The 22637-nt window shown below is 41.9% G+C and overlaps 1 protein-coding gene across 1 annotated transcript in view; it reads left to right on the forward strand.

Annotated features, from left to right (window-relative positions):
* The window catches only part of RFX6 (regulatory factor X6), a 213607-nt gene that overhangs the window by 172875 nt on the left and 18095 nt on the right, over positions 1-22637 (forward strand). The window contains 4 exon segments of the mRNA XM_073673546.1: positions 8694-8816; positions 12783-12997; positions 14068-14566; positions 14690-14716. Of these exon segments, the coding sequence (XP_073529647.1) occupies positions 8694-8816; positions 12783-12997; positions 14068-14566; positions 14690-14716 (864 nt within the window).

The raw sequence follows: 22637 nt of genomic DNA on the forward strand, positions 1-22637 counted from the left end.
TGAGCTAGCGAGAGATTTGCTTGTTTCTATTTAGTGTAGGTATACCAGACTATATTAGAGACACATATCTCAACTATCAGTCCTTCTGAGGACTAATCCAGCTGCAGAGATATCAGTGCTGAGCAGGCAGGCAGGGTATATAGAAGACTGCAGTGCCCATAGCAAGAGGGTCCATTCCAGTTCTGTCTGCTAGTGCTTTTACAGATATTTGTAGAAATAGGCCCAGGTATCAGGGGCCAGGAATAATTATTTTTTTTATCTTAATCCTGATAATTTGCTTAAAAAGGAATACAGAGAACACCGTTTATCTGCGCCATTTGCTTGTTGGCACTGCAGAATACAGCCAGGTCCTTTCCATATTACAGCGCTAAAAACCCAGCTATTTAAAACTGTGGTTTGTCCAGCACACGAATCACATATAATTGCGCTGAAAATTCTGCCATTTCTGGTCTCCATTAAAAATTTGTTTCAGTGTGTCAGTGAAGTTATTGACACCAGCTTGCTGATAAAAATAGTTACCTACAGGCCAGCTATTTAAAATTGTGGTTTGTCCGTCACACAGATCATATATAATTGCGCTGAAAATATTGCCATTTCTGGCCTCCATTTAAATTTTGTTGCAGTGTGTCAGTGAACTTATTGACACGATGTAGGCGCAGTTAAAAATAGTTACCTACAGGTCAGCTATTTAAAACTGCGGTTTGTTCGTCACATGGATCACATATAATTGCGCTGAAAATATTGCCATTTCGGGCCTCCATTGAAATTTTGTTGCAGTGTGTCAGTGAACTTATTAACATGAGGTCAGTGATGTTAAAAATAGTTACCTACAGGCCAGCTATTTAAAACTGTGGTTTGTCCATCACACGGATCATATATAATTGCGCTGAAAATATTGCCATTTCTGGCCTCCATTTAAATTTTGTTGCAGTGTATCAGTGAACTTATTGACACGAGGTCGGCGCAGTTAAAAAGTTACCTACAGGCCAGCTATTTAAAACTGTGGTTTGTCCTTTACACGGATCATATATAATTGCGCTGAAAATATTACCGTTTCTGGCCTCCATTTAAATTTTGTTGCAGTGTGTCAGTGAACTTATTGACATGAGGTCAGCACTGTTAAAAATTTTTAACTACAGGCCAGCTATTTAAAACTGTGGTTTGCTCGTCACACAGATCACGCATAAGTTCGCTCCAAATTCAGCCATTTGTAGTGAGCGTGAAAGATATTGTCCTCCATTTAAAATGGGCAAGGCACGTGGCAAGGAACGGTTAACTGGATGTGATGGTGATGGTGCATGCAGAGGCCTAGGCCGTGGACAAGCTGATATTGTGCCACAACAAACACCCACATCTTCTCGCTCGACCTTCCTGTCCCAATTAATAGGGGACTGCAGAACACCACTAATAAATACAGAGCAGTGTGAAAAGGTTATTGGTTGGATAGCAGATAATGTCTTCCACATGGTCAAGTCTCAGTAGCTGTGAGTCTGGACCGCATATTCCTTACCCTGATTCTCCTTCCTCCCACCATGCAGAGTGCCCAGAGATAACTGATCCCACACTTGGACACTCCGAAGAGCAGTTCACTTTTCCATTTATAAATTTGGGCCTCTCGTCCGGTCCCCTTGAAGCAGGGCAAGAGAAAATCACATGTAGCAATGCCCAAATATTTGAGCAGCCTTGGTAACACGAAGGCGACGATGGGAAAGTGTCACAAGAGGTGGACGATGATGGGACACAATTGCCAGAAAGTCAGGAGGAGGACCAGGGTGAGGAAGTGAAAGACGAGGTGGTGGATGATATAGTAACTGACCCAACCTGGCAGGAGGACATGCAGAGCGAGGACAGCAGCACACAGGGGGAGGGAGGCAGAGCACCCCAACAGGCAGGAAGAAGCAGTGTGGTGGCCGCAGACAGAAGGCAGGCAATCATTCCCCGTAACACCAACATGAAGGAAGTTGCAGTGCAACGGTTAGGTCTTCCCGAGTCTGGTTGTTTTTTAAAGACTCTACCGATAACCCCATGAAGGCCATTTGCACCACCTGCCAGGCCAGCATCAGCAGGGGTAGCAAAACTACCAGCCTGACCACCACCAGCATGATCAGGCACATGGCAGCAAAGCACCTGACTTTGTGGGCTGAACTCCAGGGTCCAGGAACAGTGTCTGGGGGTGACACCCCTGCTTCTTCCATTGTTGTGCATGCAAGCCAATCCCCAGTCCATAGTGCATGCGAAGATGCCTCCTGCCCTGCACCTGTCATTGCACACTCTCAACTAGCACCATCAGCAAGCACATCTTTGTCCCAGTGCAGCATTCAGTTGTCCATACCCCAGTCCTTGGAATGCAAGCGCAAATATGCTGTCAAAGCCCCACAGGCCACACTACTAAATTCCCACATTTCACGACTGCTTTCGCTTGAAATATTGCCTTTTAGGCTCATGGAGACGTAAATTTTCTGCAGCCTGATGGCGACTGTCCCTCAGTACTCGGTCCCCAGCCGCCACTATTTCTCCCGGTGTGCCGTCCTCGCATTTCAAAAGCACATGTCCCACAACATTAGCTGTGCCCTCAACAATGCAGTTACAGGGAAATTCCACCTAACCATGGATACGTGGACAAGTGCTTGTGGGCAGGGACGGTATGTCTCGCTGACGGCACACTGGGTTAACATAGTGGAAGTCGGAACCAAGTCGGACCTTGGGATGGAACATAACCTCCTGATGCTGAGGATTGCGGGCCCTAGGTCAATCAGGGTTGCCCCCCCCTTCTACATCTCCTGCACCTCATCCTCCTCAGCTTCCTTTTCCTCTTCAGCCTCCATCTCCGAAATGAACACATCAGTCACAAGCTGGAAACACTGCCTCAGCCAAGTGGCAACAGGCTGTGCTGAAGCTAATATGCTTATTTGACAAACCGCACAATGCTGAAGAGTAGTGGATAGCTCTGAAAGAGCAGGCAGGTCAGTGGCTGACACCGCTGAACCTACAACCAGGCATGGTCGTGTGTGACAATGGCCGGAACCTGGTGGTGGCTCTGAAGCGCTGTGAGCTCACACATGTACCATGCCTGGCCCATGTGCTTAACCTTTTGGTTCAGCGGTTTCTCAAATCTGACCTGGAGCTGCCAGATCTGCTTGTCAAAGTATGCCGCCTGTGTGCCCATTTTAGAAAGTCAGCTACAGCTTCCGCCATCCTTGCCGTGCTTCAGCAGCATTTGCAGCTTCTGGCTCACAGACTGGTGTGTGATGTCCCCACACATTGGAACTCTACAATGCAGATGTTGGGAAGGATTTGTGAGCAGTAGAGGGCAGTCGTTGACTACCAGCACCAACAAGGCCGTCGGTATTCAGTTCAAATTCCACACAAAAGACGTCAGGAATGGATATGGATGTCAGATATCTGTACCATCTTCCAAAATTTTGAGGACTCCACCAAGATGGTGAGCGGCGATGATGCCAGGATGCATTGCAGGTGGCGCACGATGAGATGGAGCAAGGAACCATACAGTGTGATTACATACAGCCCAGCCTCATCTCATCCCAACGTGGATTGGGTGACAATGATGAAGATTAGGAGGAAGAACAGGAGCTAGTTTCATGTGCTATAGACGATACTACTTGCACAACTGTCATACCGTCTTTTCAGCGTGGATGGCCTGAGGACAGGGAGGAGGAGGAGGAGAGCATGGTCAGTCGTCCTCTTGGTGAGGACATGGAAGTCTTGCCTGTTAGCAGTCTGGCACGCATGGCTGAGTTTATGCTACGCTGCCTTTCCCGTGACTCTAGCATTCTCAAAATTTTGGGTGCCAGTCATTACTGTTCGGTGACACTTCTAGACCCACGTTACAAGCAGAACTTTATATCTCTTATTCCTGAGGCGGACAGGTCTACAAAAATGGGGCAGTACCAGAAGGCCCTTGTTGCGTAACTATTAAAAAAATTTCAATCTGAATACGCTGGTGGCAGAGGTCACAGTTCGTTGGACAACCAAGGAGTACAGCCGAGAGAGACACAACTCCAATCCAGCAGAGGCAGAGGAACACTGTCAAAGGTACGGGGTACTCTCACATGGAGTGAAAAGTTTGGGAAGATGCTGAGGGAGTACTTTGTCGACCGTACCAACATCCTCCGTGATTCCTCTGTGCCTTATAATTATTGGGTGTCCAAGGTGGACATGTGGAATGAACTGGCTCTCTATGCCTTGGAGGTCCTGGCCTGCCCTGCTGCTAGCATTTTATCAGAGCGGGTTTTTAGTGCCGCTGGTGGAATTATAACTGATAAGCGCATCTGCCTGTCAACTGAAAATGCTGACAGGCTGACTCTTATAAAAATGAACAAGGGCTGGATTGGGCCAAACTTCTCAACACCACTGAATGATAGCAGCTTAGCATAAACTCAAATCCAGTGTCTTTTTTGGGAAGTATATTCCAATGCCCCTTTTCACACCCACACATGGGTATACGCTTCCTGATTTTGGCTATTTTCTCTTGTCCTCCTCCTTCTCCTCATCCTCCACCACCATATCACCAGGGTGACCGTGGTCCATGATGCAACACCCACCTAATTTTTTTAAAGGGCGTTTATGATGCCCGTAAAAAAAAATTTTTATACAGTGTGTTCATGTATACCCCCCAGGGGTAAATGTTTGTCAGCCCATACACTTAGTGCATGGACATTACATGTATAGGAGACCTGCTCCTTTCTAATGGGAACATTTTTTTATGAGGCCCTTCTCCACGTGATTTCCAATGTGCATTGGAGTGCCTCCAAATTTTTGGCAGCCCTTGCATTCACTGCATAGGCCAACACTATGGGAGACCCACTTCCTAATAATGTGAACATTTTTTTCATGAGGCCCTCTACATCTCTTCCAAGGGGCATTGGAGTGCCTCCCAATTTTTGGTAGCCCTTGCATTCACTGCATAGGCCAACACTATGGGAGACCAACTTCCTAATAATAGGAAAATTTTTTCATGAGGCCCTCTACGTCTCTTCCAAGGGGCATTGGAATGCCTCCCAAATTTTGGCAGCCCTTGCATTCACTGCATAGGTCAATACTATGGGAGACCCACTTCCTAATAATGGGAACGTTGTTTTCAGGAGGCCCTCTGACTTCCACGTCTCTTCCAAGGGGCATTGAAGTGCCTCCAAATTTTTGGCAGCCCTTGCATTCACTGCATAGGCAATCACAATGGGAGACCCAGTTCCTAATAATGGGAACATTGTTTTCAGGAGGACCTCTGACCTCCACGTCTCTTCCAAGGGGCATTGGAGTGCCTCCAAATTTTTGGCAACCCGTGCATTCACTGTATAGGCAATCACAATGGGAGACCCAGTTCCTAATAATGGGAACATTGTTTTCAGGAGGACCTCTGACCTCCACATCTCCTACAAGGGGCATTGGAGTGCCTCCAAATTTTTGGCAACCCTTGCATTCACTGCATAGGCAAACACAATGGGAGACCCACTTCCTAATAATGGGAACATTTTTTTCAGGAGGCCCTCTGACCTCCACGTCTCTTCCAAGGGGCATTGGAGTGCCTCCAAATTTTTGGCAACCCTTGCATTCACTGCATAGGCAAACAGTATGGGATATCCACTTTCTAATAATGGGAACATTGTTGGGGTGAGTCCAAATTTTGGCCAGCCCTGCCACTCACTGCATATGCAATAACAGTATTGGAGACCCACTCTTTAGTAATGGGAACAGCAAAGCATAGCCGGCTGATGGCTCTCTAACAATAATGAGGGCCGACTGCTGGCCCTTTAAGAATAGTAAAGGCCACCTGATGGCCCTATAAAAATAGGCTTTGTGACTTTCAGAGTCCCTCCTTCATAACTGAAACAGGATGTGTCTGATCATGTCACGCACCACATGGTCTGATAAGGTTGTAAAATGTTAAAATGATATTTCCCTGTGAATGCATTTGTCACAGTTGAAAGCAATGCAAAGTGCAAAAACGCATCAAAAACGCTATGTGTGAACATAGCCCAAGGTGTGGAGGAGTATTTATGGTTTTGGTAATTTATTTTTCCTTATATACAAGTCATTACCCTGGAAAGGATGTTCCTTAACAAATTTCCCAGGAAAATCCATTTTGGTTTCGTTTTTGTATGTTTTATTATGAGTGCGTAAAAGGGGCGTAATACCTCTGACAACGTTGTTGACAGCAGGGACCTGGGAGTCAGAAATGCTTCCAGTAGTCTTCCCCTTGCTGTTACCATGTAATTAGAGCACTGTTCCCATCAATTTGGGCAATTTTTAGGCCCTCTGCAGATCGCCGGGGAGAGCCGCCTAAAAAAGGCTCGAGTTTCCCATAGACTTACATTGGGCTCATTGCTTGGGTTGAGCACCCGAGCATTCCAATTTGCTCGACCTGAGCATTTTAGTGCTCGCCCATCACTACTGGACACTGATCTACATGAGACTCTGCCTCCAGAGCCTATTTTACATGAAGGGGGAGTTACCAGTGTGATCTGTAATGGCTGCTCTCTTCTCTCCTGATCTCACTGCAGAGCTGTGTATGATTACAAAGGCTCATGCACATGACCGTAATATTGGTCTGAGTGCGATACAACAAAATATTGGATCACACTCGGACCAATGTTAGTGTATGAGGCACATGTTCGTTATTTTCCTCAGACAGAGACTGCCGAGGAAAGAATCGCTGCATGTCTGAGTTTGATCCAATATTCAGATTGCAGTTGGCTATGCAAGTCAATGAGTGCATGGAAAACATTGGATGGCACTTGGATGACATCTAAGTGCAGTCTGAGTTCCGCACACTGACAAAATGGAGAAGATGAAGAAATATTTTTCTCTATCTCCTCCTCATCCGAGAGAACTGGATAGCACTCTCATCACTCTCTGATAAAACTCTGATTAGAGTTTGATCAATTCGTCATTTGCATAATTGGCCTGATTCTCTGGAATTAGAGAATCTATGGCCATCAGCTCTTCCGCTAATTCACACATCAGTAGGTGTCTTCTCAGTGCTTCAGCTTCCATCTTCACACAGCCAGTGTTGTAATATTGTTGCAATACAGCTGAGCTGTAAGAGCTGCAGCAAATGTGTTTGATGAAGTTCAGTTCTATTGTTCTGTGTTAGTTATATGGCTCACACTGGCAATGCCACCTTTCATTTACAATAATCTATGGAGACAGATTCTCATTCAGACCAGTGTCCAGCCCATAGCCTGCAAGAGGTAATATATATATAAGAAAATCAGGAAATTCTCTGGAATAAGACATTGTATTGCAGGTAGTAAGGTATCACTTTATTCAGCTTCATATGACCTACATGCCCATATAGACGGCTTAGGAGGGTTGATCCTACCGACAGATTCCTTTTTTCCCCTTCTCTCTACAGTCAAGTTTAATTTGTGTACTTTTTCCCTCCCTTTCTTCCGAGAGCCATAACTTTTCTATTTTTGCATCCACACAGCTGTATGATATCTTGTTTTTTGCGGGACAAGTTGTAGTATTAGATGTTTTTTGTGTTTTGTTTTTACGGTGTACTTTCTGTGGTCAGGGTTTTGTTTGAACTTTTTTACTTTTTACTTTTTTTGGCATCATAGTCATATATCAGGGGGCATAATTTTGGGCAATATATAACTTTTTGACAAACTTTACGTAACTTTTTATTGGAAGGAATATAAAGAAAGCAACAATTCTCTACAGTTTTTTTGCATTGTAAATATTACGCTATTCACGTGCTGCACAAATAAAGTGTTAATGTTATACTGTGGGGCAGTATGATTATGACATTTTCAAATGTATATAGTTTTATACATTTTGAAATTTCTTTTCAATAAAAAGTTCACTTGTTCTTGGGTTGCCATATTCTGAGAACCATAAATTTTACACTTTCCCATCAATTGAGCTTTATGGGGGATTATTTTCTTATTATAAATTGCTTTATTCATTGGTGCCATTTTGTTGAAGATGCAATCTCTCTAACTCATCATATGCCACTGTCACTATTGAAAACGGCATCTGAGGGGTTTCAGTACTGGGATTAGAGCTAGGTCCAGTTCCGTGACACATAACAGGAGGTCAGCTGTGCATAACATCCATCTCCTGCTGTAGATGGCATCGGCAAAACTTCTGAACCCATGCCATCCCAGAGATGTTACTGTTATTGTACTATTACCTTCTAAGGTGGATGCAGTAGGCTAAGTATATTTAATTTAAAATGAATTAAATAATAGTAATAAACTTCTCAGTGAAGATTAGGAATGATTCAGTAAATTATCTATGAGATACAATTTGCTTCACTGGCTAGGATTAAACAAGACCACGTAAGGTGTTAATGAGTAAATACCTGTCTTCTTGCAGTTGACTTAGGAAAGTTTGTATTCACTTTTCTGTTTAAACAAGATTTAAAGTAAACGGAATCAGATCAGTGAAGCTTATTGTTGATCAAGTCGTATTTGCTTTTCATTATTAAAGGACATCTTACTTTCATCAGTTTGCCCTTTCATCTGTGTACCATCAAGCAGTAGGTGTATGGAGCTACATGTCTCATTCAACCACAGGTTCCTGAAACTGTCCCTTGTTGATTTTAGTAGGTCATTTAAAGTCCAGCGATTATTTATTTATTCCTTTGTCTTGACTTACTTCTTCTAAAGATTGTGAGATGGTCATGTAGATATTAACAATATCAAACGCTTCCTCATGTTTACACGCAGGTTCATTCCACTTAATACGAATGCTGCTTGATGAATATATACTGCTAGCAGTGGAAACACAGTTTAACAATGATAAGGAACAAGAGCTCCAGAATTTGCTGGATAAGTACATGAAGAATGCAGGTGGGTTTGTGCAAGGAAATATCAAAATCTAAAAAAAATTTTTATAAATAGTTTAGTCCCTGAGACTATTTATCCAATGTATGTTGTGAGCTCCTAGGCTATGTTCACACTTTGAAGAATAATTCCATTGTGAATTTGATTACAAATTTGCAACCCCAGCCACATGTATGTTACTTGTGAATTTTTGTTGCAGATTTGGCTGCTGATTTCAATCTACTACATTACATTACAACATTACAGAGCCTTGCTCAGGGTGAAATCCACAGTTAAAATCCACAAAAGAATATTTTAAAATCCCCAGCATGCTCTAATTTTTATGTAGTTTTTTTCTTCAACGTGTGAATGGGATTTTTTTGAAGTCGCACCACAAATCACCAGCAAACCCTCAATGTTTAATAGTTTTTATTTAAAAAAAAACATGGCGTTTTATTTTATTATGGACTAAAGATGAACAGATTGCTTTACGCAACCCCGGTCTATGGACCCGGTCAATGCTTTCTGGCCTGTGGACAGGAATTGCGCAAATTTCCTTACCCTCCAGGATCCCAGGCTTGTCTTATGATTCACTAATCTCTATTATTGACCTTTATTAAATAGCATAATTCAGTTATTCAACATATGAAACTTTAGTAGCACAGTAGAGACTGCCATTATCCAGTGTAATCTACAGTCTTATAAGCAAGGAAGAGTGGGCAGTGGATATTTAACAGCATGTTGCCACACTGATTTGACACACACACACACCCCTACTGGAATAAGCCTGCATTTTTTTGCACCTTTTTAAAAAGTTTTGACCTTACTTATGAAGCTAGCCCTACCAAGATTACATCCTCTTTTTAAAAGTAGCAAGAAATGATTAGAATATCAAATAGTTGAAAATTATGGAGCAAGAAAGGCATTCAACAGAATTTGATGCCAAAAAACTAGCGCAAACGCCTTGATACATTTTCCCATTTTCCCCATAGTGTGAATTCCAAATTCCTAATGGAATGCACTTAGAACATTTACAAGTTTTAATATAAACCTAATCCATGCAGTCAGAAAATACTCCCCATTTATCTCAAAGGTGCATGTTCTGTAATAGATTTTGTACATCTTAATAGACGTCAGACAACTTTCTTTTACTTAGAATAAAGCCAGTTTAAAACGTCCGATATTCATGGTCCATTTAAGGACTGTTATGTCCCCACCTGAACTCATCTTCCTCATATATGCCTATGAATTTGGCATACTCATTTGAGCAAAAAAAAAAAGTGAACATGGTGTTTAGTGTACTTCTTTTTGGTGCAAAGTACTGGAAAACAGGCACAATTACTTTGATAAGTCTAGTGCAATATTTTTCTATTCTTTGTATATTTTCAAGTCAAATATATAAAACAATAACTAGTATTCAAAAACTTGGATTATCTTCAAACTAGTATGTAGTCAAAATGTCTCACATATCTAATGTAATCACAGAGAGATTACCGAAAGACCCAAAAATCACATATTATGAAATCATTTTAACCTTTGATTCAATTAATAGCTGATCCACAGGAATGACATAAATATTCATCTATGTATCTCCACCATAAATACACTAGAAAAATGAATTACAGTATTACCAACCCTTCAATTAAATGATTCTAGGTTCCTCTGCCATTGCCATAATTTATCGAATACACTCCATAAAATACAGACTAACGCTAAAGAGTTTACTAGTTTAAACAAAACGCTAAGAATATTTGAATAGATTTACAGGGTGGGCCATTTATATGGATACACCTAAATTAAATGGGAATGGTTGGTGATATCAACTTCCTGTTTGGGGCACATTAGTATATCGGAGAGGGAAAACTTTTCCAGATGGGTGGTGACGATGGTGGCCATTTTGGATCCAACTTTATTTTTTCCAATGGGAAGAGGGTCATGTGACACATCAAACTTATTGACAATCCAACACAATGGGCAGCACTTTGAACACATTTTATAAGTGGTCATAAACTTGTAAAAAACTCAAGAAAGAATAAAGTTACGTTAAAACCAAGCACACCATTGTTTTTCTTATGAAATTCTCAATAAGTTTGACGTGTCACATGACCCTCTTCTCATTGAAAAAAATAAAGTTGGACCCAAAATGGCCAACTTCAAAATGGCCGCCATGGTCACCACCCATCTGGAAAAGTTTTCCTCCTCCCATATACTAATGTGCCACAAACAGGAAGTTGATATCACCAACCACTCCCATTTAATTTAGGTGTATCCATATACAGTGCCTTGTGAAAGTATTTGGCCCCCTTGAACTTTTCTACCTTTTGCCACATTTCTGGCTTCAAACATAAAGATATAAAATTCTAATTTTTTTGGGAAGAATCAGCAATAAGTGGGACACAATCCTGAAGTGGAACGAAATTTATTGGATATTTTGAACTTTTTTTAAATATTAAAAACTGAAAAGTGGGGCGTGCAATATTATTCAGCCCCCTTGAGTTAATACTTTGTAGCGCCACCTTTTGCTGCAATTACAGCTGCAAGTCGCTTGGGGTATGTCTCTATCAGTTTTGCACATCGAGAGGCTGAATTTCTTGCCCATTCTTCCTTACAATACAGCTCGAGCTCAGTGAGGTTGGATGGAGAGCGTTTTTGAACAGCAGTTTTCAGCTCTTTCCACAGATTCTCGATTGGATTCAGGTCTGGACTTTGACTTGGCCATTCTAACATCTGGATACGTTTATTTTAGAACCATTCCATTGTAGATTTTGCTTTATGTTTGGGATCATTGTCTTGTTGGAATATAAATCTCCGTCCCAGTCTCAGGTCTTTTGCAGACTCCAACAGGTTTTCTTCAAGAATGGTCCTGTATTTGGCTCCGTCCATCTTCCCATCAATTTTAACCATCTTTCCTGTCCCTGCTGAAGAAAAGCAGGCCCAAACCATGATGCTGCCTCCACCAAGTTTGACAGTGGGGATGGTGTTTTGAGGGTGATGAGCTGTGTTGCTTTTACGCCAAACATATTGTTTTGCATTGTGGCCAAAAAGTTCGATTTTGGTTTCATCTGACCAGAGCACCTTATTCCACATGTTTGGTGTGTCTCCCAGGTGGCTTGTGGCAAGCATCAAATGAGACTTTTTATGGATATCTTTGAGAAATGGCTTTCTTCTTGCCACTCTTCCATAAAGGCCAGATTTGTGCAGTGTACGACTGATTGTTGTCCTATGGACAGACTCTCCCATCTCAGCTGTAGATCTCTGCAGTTCATCCAGAGTGATCATGGGCCTTTTGGCTGCATCTCTGATCAGTCTTCTCCTTGTTCGAGATGAAAGTTTAGAGGGTCTTGGTAGATTTGTAGTGGTCTGATACTCCTTCCATTTCAATATGATCGCTTGCACAGTGCTTCTTGAGATGTTTAAAACTTGGGAAATCTTTTTGTATCCAAATCCGGCTTTAAACTTCACCACAACAATATCTCGGACCTGCCTGGTGTGTTCCTTGGTCTTCATGATGCTCTCTGCACTTGAAACAGAACCCTGAGACTATCACAGACCAGGTGCATTTATACGGAGACTTGGTTACACACAGGTGGATTCTATTTATCATTACCAGTCATTTAGGACAACATTGGATCATTCAGAGATCCTCATTGAACTTCTGGAGTGAGTTTGCTGCACTGAAAGTAAAAGCGCCGAATAATATTGCATGCCCCACTTTTCAGTTTTTAATTTTTTTAAAAAGTTTAAAAAATCCAATAAATTTCGTTCCACTTCACGATTGTGTCCCACTTGTTGTTGATTCTTCCCCAAAAAATTAGAATTTTATATCTTTATGTTTGAAGCCAAAATTGTGGCAAAAGGTAGAAAAGTTCAAGGGGGCCAAATACTTTCACAAGGCACTGTAAATAGCCCACCCTGTACAATGCACTTCAGGTGTAATGCTTTGCATGTCATCATTATTTGAAATCTAAAATAAATTCGGTTGTATCTTTATAGATGTTAGCAAAGCAACCTTTACTGCATCACCAAGCTCCTGCTTTCTTGCAAGTCGAAACAAGTCTGGAGGACTTTCAAATGACCCTACAGTCAAGAATGAATGCCTTCAAGAACAGAATTACTCAAATTTGTCACCAGACCATCATGCAGGACTTGTTCGTGGCTTACATTCCTTCTCAAATGAAGATAACGAAACAATTCCACTCACAGGTAGTGTGGGAAAATGTAACTAATGTTTTGATTTGAGAGAAAAGTTTATTTCTGTATGAATGGATATTGGCTGAATAAATGCTGATACTGGACAGTGAAGTAATAAATACTAAATAATAGAGTTGAATGAATTTATTCGAGAGGAATTGAATTCTACTAGATTTTTACAAAAATCTGTATTTTCCAGAATGCATATTTTTTGTAATTCGCTCTGCACTAATTCAGCAAAATTTTGATAAACCTTACAGGGCTGACAAGAGTTAAAAAAAATAATAATAATAATATTCACTCCACTGCTCACCTCTCCAGCCACCTCTGCTGCTTGCTCTCCCTTGTACGGTGATTTTCTTACCATCATTGCGTGCTGCATCTTCATGCTAAGCTGGGATTATCGGTCTTGACTAGGCACAAGACCACCCTGCGCATGCACAATGTTATCCTATGCCTATTCGCAGGGTCACTCTAGGCCTGGACTTCTAGCTATAATTAGGCCCTGGATGTCTGTGCACATGTCTATTGTAAAGTCACAGCGTGCACAACAGCTTTACAATGGGCGCTCTAAGCCATGACCTCTGGGCAGGGTGATCGTGGACCTAGTCGCAGCCTGAAGTCCTGGCCTAGCGTGAAGATGCAGCCCATGGTGGAAGTAAGAAGATGCGCTGAGAACTATACAGGGGACGATGAGCAGCAGAGGTGAGCGGTGAGGTATTAGTTGTTGGGTTTTTTTTTACATCTAAGTATCAGATTGGTAGGTGTGTGATACTTTTATCCCCAGATGCTTTGACTTGTATAGGATCTGAACTGCAGTTCCAAAAGAAAGTACACAGTGAATTGAGTTGGCTGTTCGATGTTTACATCTGGCCATTTTAGAGCTGAAAACAATTGATCTTTTGGGATGTCAGAACCCCTCAGGTCTGACATTGATGACCTTTCTTCAGTATAGCTCATTAATATTATAAACCTTGACAATCCTTTAAAGAGAAGCTCAACTTATCAGACTTGTATTTTTTAATTTATGTATTTTCTCGAAGTACTAAATTAAGTTTTAATTAAAAATGTGCATTTTTTAGATCAGATGGAAGTATCCCAAAGCACAGCTCATCTTATGACTCCACCTATGTCACCTGCCATACTCAACAGAGGAAGCGTCATAAACCAAGGACCAATGGTTTTGAGGCCCTCCAGTGTGGGTCCTGGATTAACAACCCATTCTCAAGTCTCTTCATTTTCTGAGCCACCATACCACAATCTTTCTGAATCTAACGAGAACTATTTTGGAAATAGTTCTAACTATCAGGCCATGTTCAGAACTCATACTCAGTCTGGAAACTTTCATCATAGGGTGGATCAGAGTAGATATTCACAGTTAAACGACCAACAAATACCAAGGGATTATTTTACTAGCAGTTGCGCAGTGACTCCATTTAGCACCCGTCCATCATCAAACTATGGGTCATCAAATTCTCAAGAAATACAAGGCATGCAATTCTTTAATTCAAGTGGATACAATTTCTTAAATAGTGCTGCTTCTGGAAACTGTCAAGGAGGAACATATACTTCCAACACATCCAATGGTATTGTATACAAAGTTTAATAATGTGTTTCTTATTGTACACATCAATTTACGCACTAATAGGAATTTTGTGCTTGAATTCTTGATTCTTGTGAGCTAAGTATTGGTTTATTGATTACTACAGATTACAAAGGGAAATATATTCTTCAAGGTTGGTTTTTGAGGAATGTAAACAACATGGAAAATTACACAACCTGCATATTTTCTTGAACTGTTCAGATGTATATGGTAAAGTGTTAAGTTTTAAGCAGCAGAACAAGCTTTGTGCTTTATTTAGCAACTGAAGAATACTTGATATCTTAGTGAACAAAACGGTACTCTGTGTAATAAGGAGGTTGGGTGAAAATGAAACCTGATGTGGTAGTGGACAATTGATGGCCCCTATTAGATGTGTGTATTGCCCTGTACATACTCCGGGACCCGTTGAAGCTCCGGAAGGGAGCGAAACGGCCGTCGTCCTCTCCCTCACTCCCCCGCACACCCTTAGGGGTCTCCGTCCTACGCCGCCAGTCAATATGTACTGTTAGTACAAATAAAGGACATCTTTGGAACTGTTGGTGAGTGCTACCTTTATTTTCAATTTTGTATTACCTCGATTGCTCACTTGGACATTCACCACCATATATCCAGGAGTTTCATCACATTAAAGGAGAGGTGTATTTAAAGCAGAAGTGGTGCCCGATATCTTCTCTTCCACTGCTTACATAGCCTTAGTGTGTTGATATAATCAGAGGTGATCAGTCAAGGGCATGATACATAGGCTGTCCCGTTAATTCAAAGTAATAGAATTGCTACTACTTAAGTCAAGGGCTGCATCTGAGGTACAGTACAGACCAAAAGTTTGGACACACCTTCTCATTTAAAGATTTTTCTGTATTTTCATGACTATGATAATTGTACATTCACACTGAAGGCATCAAAACTATGAATTAACACATGTGGAATTATATACTTAACAAAAAAAGTGTGAAACAACTGAAAATATGTCTTATATTCTAGGTTCTTCAAAGTAGCCACCTTTTGCTTTGATGACTGCTTTGTACACTCTTGGCATTCTCTTGATGAGCTTCAAGAGGTAGTCACCGGAAATGGTCTTCCAACAATCTTGAAGGAGTTCCCAGAGATGCTTAGCCCTTGTTGGCCCTTTTGCCTTCACTCTGCGGTCCAGCTCACCCCAAACCAACTCGATTGGGTTCAGGTCTGGTGACTGTGGAGGCCAGGTCATCTGGCGTAGCACCCCATCACTCTCCTTCTTGGTCAAATAGCCTGGAGGTGTGTTTGAGGTCATTGTCCTGTTGAAAAATAAATGATGGTCCAACTAAACGCAAACCGGATTGAATAGCATGCCGCTGAAAGATGCTGTGGTAGCCATGCTGGTTCAATTTTGAATAAATCCCCAACAGTGTCACCAGCAAAGCACCCCCACACCATCACACCTCCTCCTCCATGCTTCACGGTGGGAACCAGGCATGTAGAGTCCATCCATTCACCTTTTCTGCGTCGCACAAGGACACGGTGGTTGGAACCGAAGATCTCAAATTTGGACTCATCAGACCAAAGCACAGATTTCCACTGGTCTAATGTCCATTCCTTGTGTTCTTTAGCCCAAACAAGTCTCTTCTGCTTGTTGCCTGTCCTTAGCAGTGGTTTCCTAGCAGCTATTTCACCATGAATGCCTGCTGCATAAAGTCTCCTCTTAACAATTGTTGTAGAGATGTGTCTGCTGCTAGAACTCTGTGTGGCATTGACCTGGTCTCTAATCTGAGCTGCTGTTAACCTGCGATTTCTGAGGCTGGTGACTCGGATAAACTTATCCTCAGAAGCAGAGGTGACTCTTGGTCTTCCTTTCCTGGGGCGATCCTCATGTGAGCCAGTTTCTTTGTAGCGCTTGATGGTTTTTGCAACTGCACTTGGGGACACTTTCAAAGTTTGCCAATTTTTCGGACTGACTGACCTTCATTTCTTAAAGTAATGATGGCCACTCGTTTTTCTTTACTTAGCTGCTTTTTTCTTGCCATAATACAAATTATAACAGTCTATTCAGTAGGACTATCAGCTGTGTATCCACCTGACTTCTGCACAACACAACTGATGGTCCCAACCCCATTTATAAGGCAAGAAATCCCACTTATTAAACCTGACAGGGCACACCTGTTAAGTGAAAACCATTTCCGGTGACTACCTCTTGAAGCTCATCAAGAGAATGCCAAGAGTGTGCAAAGCAGTCATGAAAGCAAAAGGTGGCTACTTTGAAGAACCTAGAATATAAGACATATTTTCAGTTGTTTCACACTTTTTGTTAAGTATATAATTCCACATGTGTTAATTCATAGTTTTGATGCCTTCAGTGTGAATGTACAATTTTCATAGTCATGAAAATACAGAAAAATCTTTAAATGAGAAGGTGTGTCCAAACTTTTGGTCTGTACTGTATATTAATCACTACAGGTTTAGCTACCTTTAATCAGGTTAATTGCACATGGTTTTACTTTAAAAGAAACCTGTCAGAAGGATTTGTTCCCCAACCTATTGATATGTTCATGTAGCTCTTTGAAAGAAAAACCCAGCAATATCTTTACATAGCCAGTCTTTATCTCCATTAGTAATCAATCAAATTTTGAATTGATATGCAAATGTCGATGTAGATTTGAAGCCTCTTTCACTCCAGCTCTATTACATGCCCTGCGTCGGCATCTCCTGCTTGACTGACAGCCCAATGCTACGTGTCTTCCGGCAAAGGAGCCATCAGTCAAGCAGGAGGAGGCAGCACTGGGCGGGGAATAGAGCTGGAGTGACAGAGGCTTCAGATCTACTATAGCCATTTGCATATCAATTCAAATGCTAATTTCTTAGTAATGGAGGAACAGTGTGGCCATGTAAAATATTGCTGGAGTTGTCTTTGAAAGAGCTATATGCACATATAAATTTGTCATAACGGCACTTATGCTAATATTAGTATTGTGTTTTTTTATTAATGATCCATATTGTAGTGTTCGGTCACTATATGGTGGCAATATGTGGTCTGTTCACGGTGTGAAGGTATTTGTTCCTTGTATGTGGTAACATTCAGTCACTATGTGGTGGTAATATATTGTCTGGTCATGGTGTGGCAGTATTCCTTGTATGTGGTATTATTCGGTCACTATGTAGTGGTAATATGTGGTCCGGCCATGATTTGACGGTATTTGTCCCTTTTATATGATATTATTGGTCATTTAAAAAAATGTACTTGACACATTCCCTTAAAGAAAAATAAATAAAAATATACCTAAAAAGAGTATTGGATATTTTAACAAATGTTTAATAGGTTAGAGTAGGGTAGGGCCCGGCCAAAAGAGTCTACCTTGTCGAGGTTAAAAAATCTTTTGGCCAAAACAAAAGCTTATGGCTATGTATGTGATATGGTGTTCAATGGGAACTGTTAATGTGTGATTGGTGTAAAAGTGGAGTTTTTCCAAGAGTGGGTGGTGGGACTGTGGAAGGTTTGAGGGGTGTAGGCAGAGCTGGGGTGGAACCTGGGTGGAGTCTCAAGGGGGCCCAAAAATTTTGCCAGTATGGGGCCTTGAAATTCCTGGTGGCAGCCCTGATAGAGGTTTAACATACTGGCTCTTCACATGGTTTCAAGAACTGTGAGGCCTTTAATGTGAATGCTATAATGAATTATGTAGTCCAGAATAACTGTTTGGTCCAGAGAAGAACCATAAACGGTTAACTGCCGAATGAGCTTTCAGAGATACTTTTAGTCTTTTCTCTTAGTAAGGAAACAGTTAATCATTGGTGCAATCATACAATAAAAGGGATAGTTTGATAAACACAGACCACTTTTGTGCTTTGTCTTCTGACTAGTCCAACCAGTAATTCTAAGGTGTTTTGCTGAATTATGACTTAACACAATTCAAACTAGGAACACTTTAAACGGTATTTTTTTTTTGTTACCTTCATGTTATCTAATATTTTGAGAACATAATTTTTGACCCCGGCCACTCATACATTGATGCCCTATATTTTTTACAGGTTCAGGGTTGATTTTATGATGTGCTGTCCTCTAGAGCAGGTTAGCGCAGCCTTAGGCTATGGTTACACTATCAGTATTTGGTCACTATTTTCTCTCAGTATTTGTAAGCCAAAACCAGGTGAGGAACAATCAGAGAAAAAGTCTAATAGAAACATGTGCATCACTTCTGCATTTTTGACCTACCCCTGGTTTTGGATTACATATACTGAGAGAAAATACTGACCAAATACTGATAGTGTGACTGTAGCCTAACTCATAGACTACACAGCACTTTTATTCTCAAAATTGGTGCTGATGGAGGAGCATGTGACCAGACCTGTCCATCAGCTTCCCCCAACTCAAAAACACTGCATGGTTTGGAACAATACTCTCTTACAACACTTTAATAGCCTCTGAAGGCTACCAATTTGAGGATCAGTTTCACTCTCTTTCACAATTCTTACACACAGTGGCATAACTAAAGTCCGATGAGGAACATATATATGGGTCCCGGTGCAAAATTGGGAACTGGGAACCCTTGCATTCCCACCCACCCGCCCCATCTGCCCCCGCATGTTGGTCAGAATATGTGGGGGCAGATGGGGGGACAGATGTGGGGTCAGATTATTTATTTAAGGTTGTTGTTCACTACTTTTACATTGATGCTCTATCCGCCGTCACCGATAACAGCTGATCGGCGGGGGTGTCAGGTGCGGGAACCCAGCCGCTCACACATTGATGCCCTATCCTGCGGATAGGGTATCAATGTAAAAGTAGTGGACAACTTCTTTAATGATATAGATAGTGAGATTAATAGTATTGTTTCTATTTTTTCAGATGACACCATGTTATGTAGTATAGTGCAGCCTATGGAAGCAAGCTGACCTTGGACAAACTGAGTATTTGGGCATCCACATGGCAGATGAGGTTCAATGTGGAGAAATGTAAAGTTATGCATCTGGGCACTAATAACCTCAAGAAATCAAGTGTTCTAAGGGAGTAAAACTACTAGAGTCACTTGCAGAGAAGGATCTGGGTGTACTTGTCAATTAGGTTCTAAGGCCAGCATGATACTATAATGTATTAAAAGAGGCATGGAATCACTTTACAAGGCATTACCCAACCTGAAATATACCTTTAAGTTCTTGGCATCAATTCACAGAAAGGTTGCAATGGAGTTAAAAAAGGTACAAAGAAGAGGAACAAACTGATAAAGGCCATATAGGATCTTAGCCATAGAGAAAGAAGGAAAGAGTTACATTTATTTAGTCTTGAGAAGAGGGAAATAAGGAGAGACATGATAAAGTTGTACAAGTACAAATCTAGTCTATACAAAAAATATTATCAAACTCTGTTTCATGTAAAACACTCAAAAAATACAAAAGGACTCGCTCGTTGTGTGTAGAAAAAAAGGTGTAACATCCTTAAGAGGCAAGTCTTTTTTACCATAAGTTTTAATCTGTGTAATAGCCTACCACAGGACATGGTCATACCGAGAACTGTCAAGGGTTTAAGAAAAAGCTTCGATTTTTTTAGAAGATAAAAGCAAATATGTTAAATATAACATTAATTAACTATATGTATAAAATTTGTGTGCTGAGTGCTGATCTAGTTGATTGACACTCTGGATACGGTATAAAACTTACACTTTAGAGCAGACTGTATAATGTATTATGAATGTAGCTATACCCTATACTCTTTATTCTTTCCCATTCCTCAGTTAAACTTGATGGACATGTGTCTCTTATCAACCATACTAACTATGAAACTATGGAACTTGAGCCAGCATTCTAGGGCATTTAGGCATTTTTCTTGATTAAACAAATTCTTTAACCCCTATCTGATGTGTAATGTAATAATACATCAGTGTGCCCTGGTTCTTATGGACCAGGTAAGTACTATTACAACACGGCGATCGCGCCCACACACTAGCTGTGTGGGCGGGATCGCCGCTGGGTGTCAGCTGATTCTGAAAACTGACACCTGGCACTCAGTACTTTAGCCCCCTAAATGCTGCCAGCATTTAGCAAGTGAGCAGAGGAACAGAAGCCCTTCTGCTCCTGGATTGGAGACCTGTTATCACGAGGTCTCAATCGTTGCCATGGTGACCCAATGTCGTCATGATGACATCCGGGTCACCAGGCACCAGCAAGTTAGTTTGATCATGTGCAGATCATGATCAAGCTAACTCGTGTCTGCAGGGCTGACATTTGTGAGGTTTAGCAGTGATCCTGCACTGCTATACCTTATAACTGCGATCAGCCTGCAAAAAGTGAAAGTTCCATAGTGGGACTAAGTAAAAAAGTTTAAAAAAGTAAAAAAGTTGTAAATTTTTTTTTAAAAATAAAAAAAATAATAAGTATATATATATATATATATACATATATATATATATATATATATAGTAAGGTGGCAGCCGGACAGGTCGTGGATGAGAGGTATGTGTCTCCGAAGTGCTAGGCTTCGGTGATGTAGGACCCGGAGAAGCAGGCTCCAGCACACATAGTGCTGAGAAGAATTTAATGGGCCCGGATTACAGGGCTGGTCGTTAAGGACCTATTGCATCCCATAATAATTGGATGTGACTTTGCATTATTCTAGGAAATGTGGGGGAAAGCGGGGACACCTGGTTGCTCAGACGACAGCCAGATAGCCCCTAAGGAAACTTACCCACAGAACATGGTAGATGAGTTTCCCATGTGTGTGTTTATGGGCGATGAGGATGAGGCAACATCCCCTGAGGCCAATATCCCTGAGCTGGAGGTGTCCGAGGGAAACTTTGGAACTGCCCAACTCAGGGATTTAACTCTGAAAGGGGCCTTTGAAAATGTTACTGTGTTAAATGGGGTGCCTCAGGAACCGGGGGCTGACACTCGGTTCCCTCATTTTGCTGTGAATGGGGATTTGTTGTACAGAGTAACCAAGCCAAGGGGTGAGGTAATAGAACAGTTGCTGGTGCCAGGGCCCTATAGACGCGGGGTGTTAGACATGGCTCATTCTCATGTGTTGGGTGGTCACCTGGGTGCAGACAAGACTCAGGAACGGATCCTCCAGAGATTCTACTGGCCAGGTTGCTATAGAGAAATAAAGAGTTATTGTCGTTCCTGCCCTACTTGCCAGATAACCTCCCCAGTGGCCCACTTCCGCAGTCCCCTAGTGCCCTTACCCGTCATCGAGGTTCCATTCGAACTCATAGCAATGGATCTAGTGGGGCCTCTGGTCAAGTCCACCCGAGGGCATCAGTATATCCTGGTGGTATTAGATTATGCTACACGGTATCCAGAGGCTGTACCAGGTACGAAACTCCTCTGCCAGGTGTATAGCCTGGGAGTCAGTCCACATGTTTTCAAGAACGGGGTTGCCTAAAGAGATCCTAACAGATCAAGGAACTCCATTTATGTCGATGGTCATGAGGGAATTGTGCAAGACATTGCAGACTGCACAACTGAGAACCTCCGTGTATCATCCCCATAGAGACGTGTATCATCCCCATACAGACCTCCGTGTATCATCCCCATACAGGTCGAGAGATTTAACAAAACTTTGAAAGCAATGTTGAGGAAAGAAGTGGAAAAGGATGGCCGAGACTGGGACTGTCTGCTTCCCTATCTGTTGTTCGCCATCAGGGAAGTTCCCCAAGCTTCCACAGGTTTCTCCTCATTTGAACTACTCTATGGACAACACCCTCGAGGACTCCTGGATGTGGCGAAAGAGTCCTGGGAAGCTGAGACCACTCTCTATAGGAGCATGGTGGAACACATTGCCCAGATGCAAGAGAGAATTGCCCACGTGATGCCCATTGTGAGGGTGCACCTCCTCAAGGCACAAAAGACACAGTCCAGGGTGTATAATAGGTCGGCCAGGGTGACACCGTTCAACCCAGGAGATCGAGTGCTTGTGTTAGTGCCCACAGAGGAGAGCAAGTTCATGGATAAGTGGCAGGTCCCCTATGAGGTGGTAGAGAAAGTGAGGGAAGTCAACTATAAAATCCACCATAGGGGAAGAGGAAGCCCTACCAAATTTACCATGTTAACTCGATTAAGCCATGTCAAGATAGAGAGCCCGTGGAAGCTCCCTG

The sequence above is a fragment of the Phyllobates terribilis genome, unplaced genomic scaffold (genome assembly GCF_046119375.1).
Source record: "Phyllobates terribilis strain yellow unplaced genomic scaffold, ASM4611937v1 Scaffold_3__8_contigs__length_932513732, whole genome shotgun sequence".
Taxonomy (NCBI): domain Eukaryota; kingdom Metazoa; phylum Chordata; class Amphibia; order Anura; family Dendrobatidae; genus Phyllobates; species Phyllobates terribilis.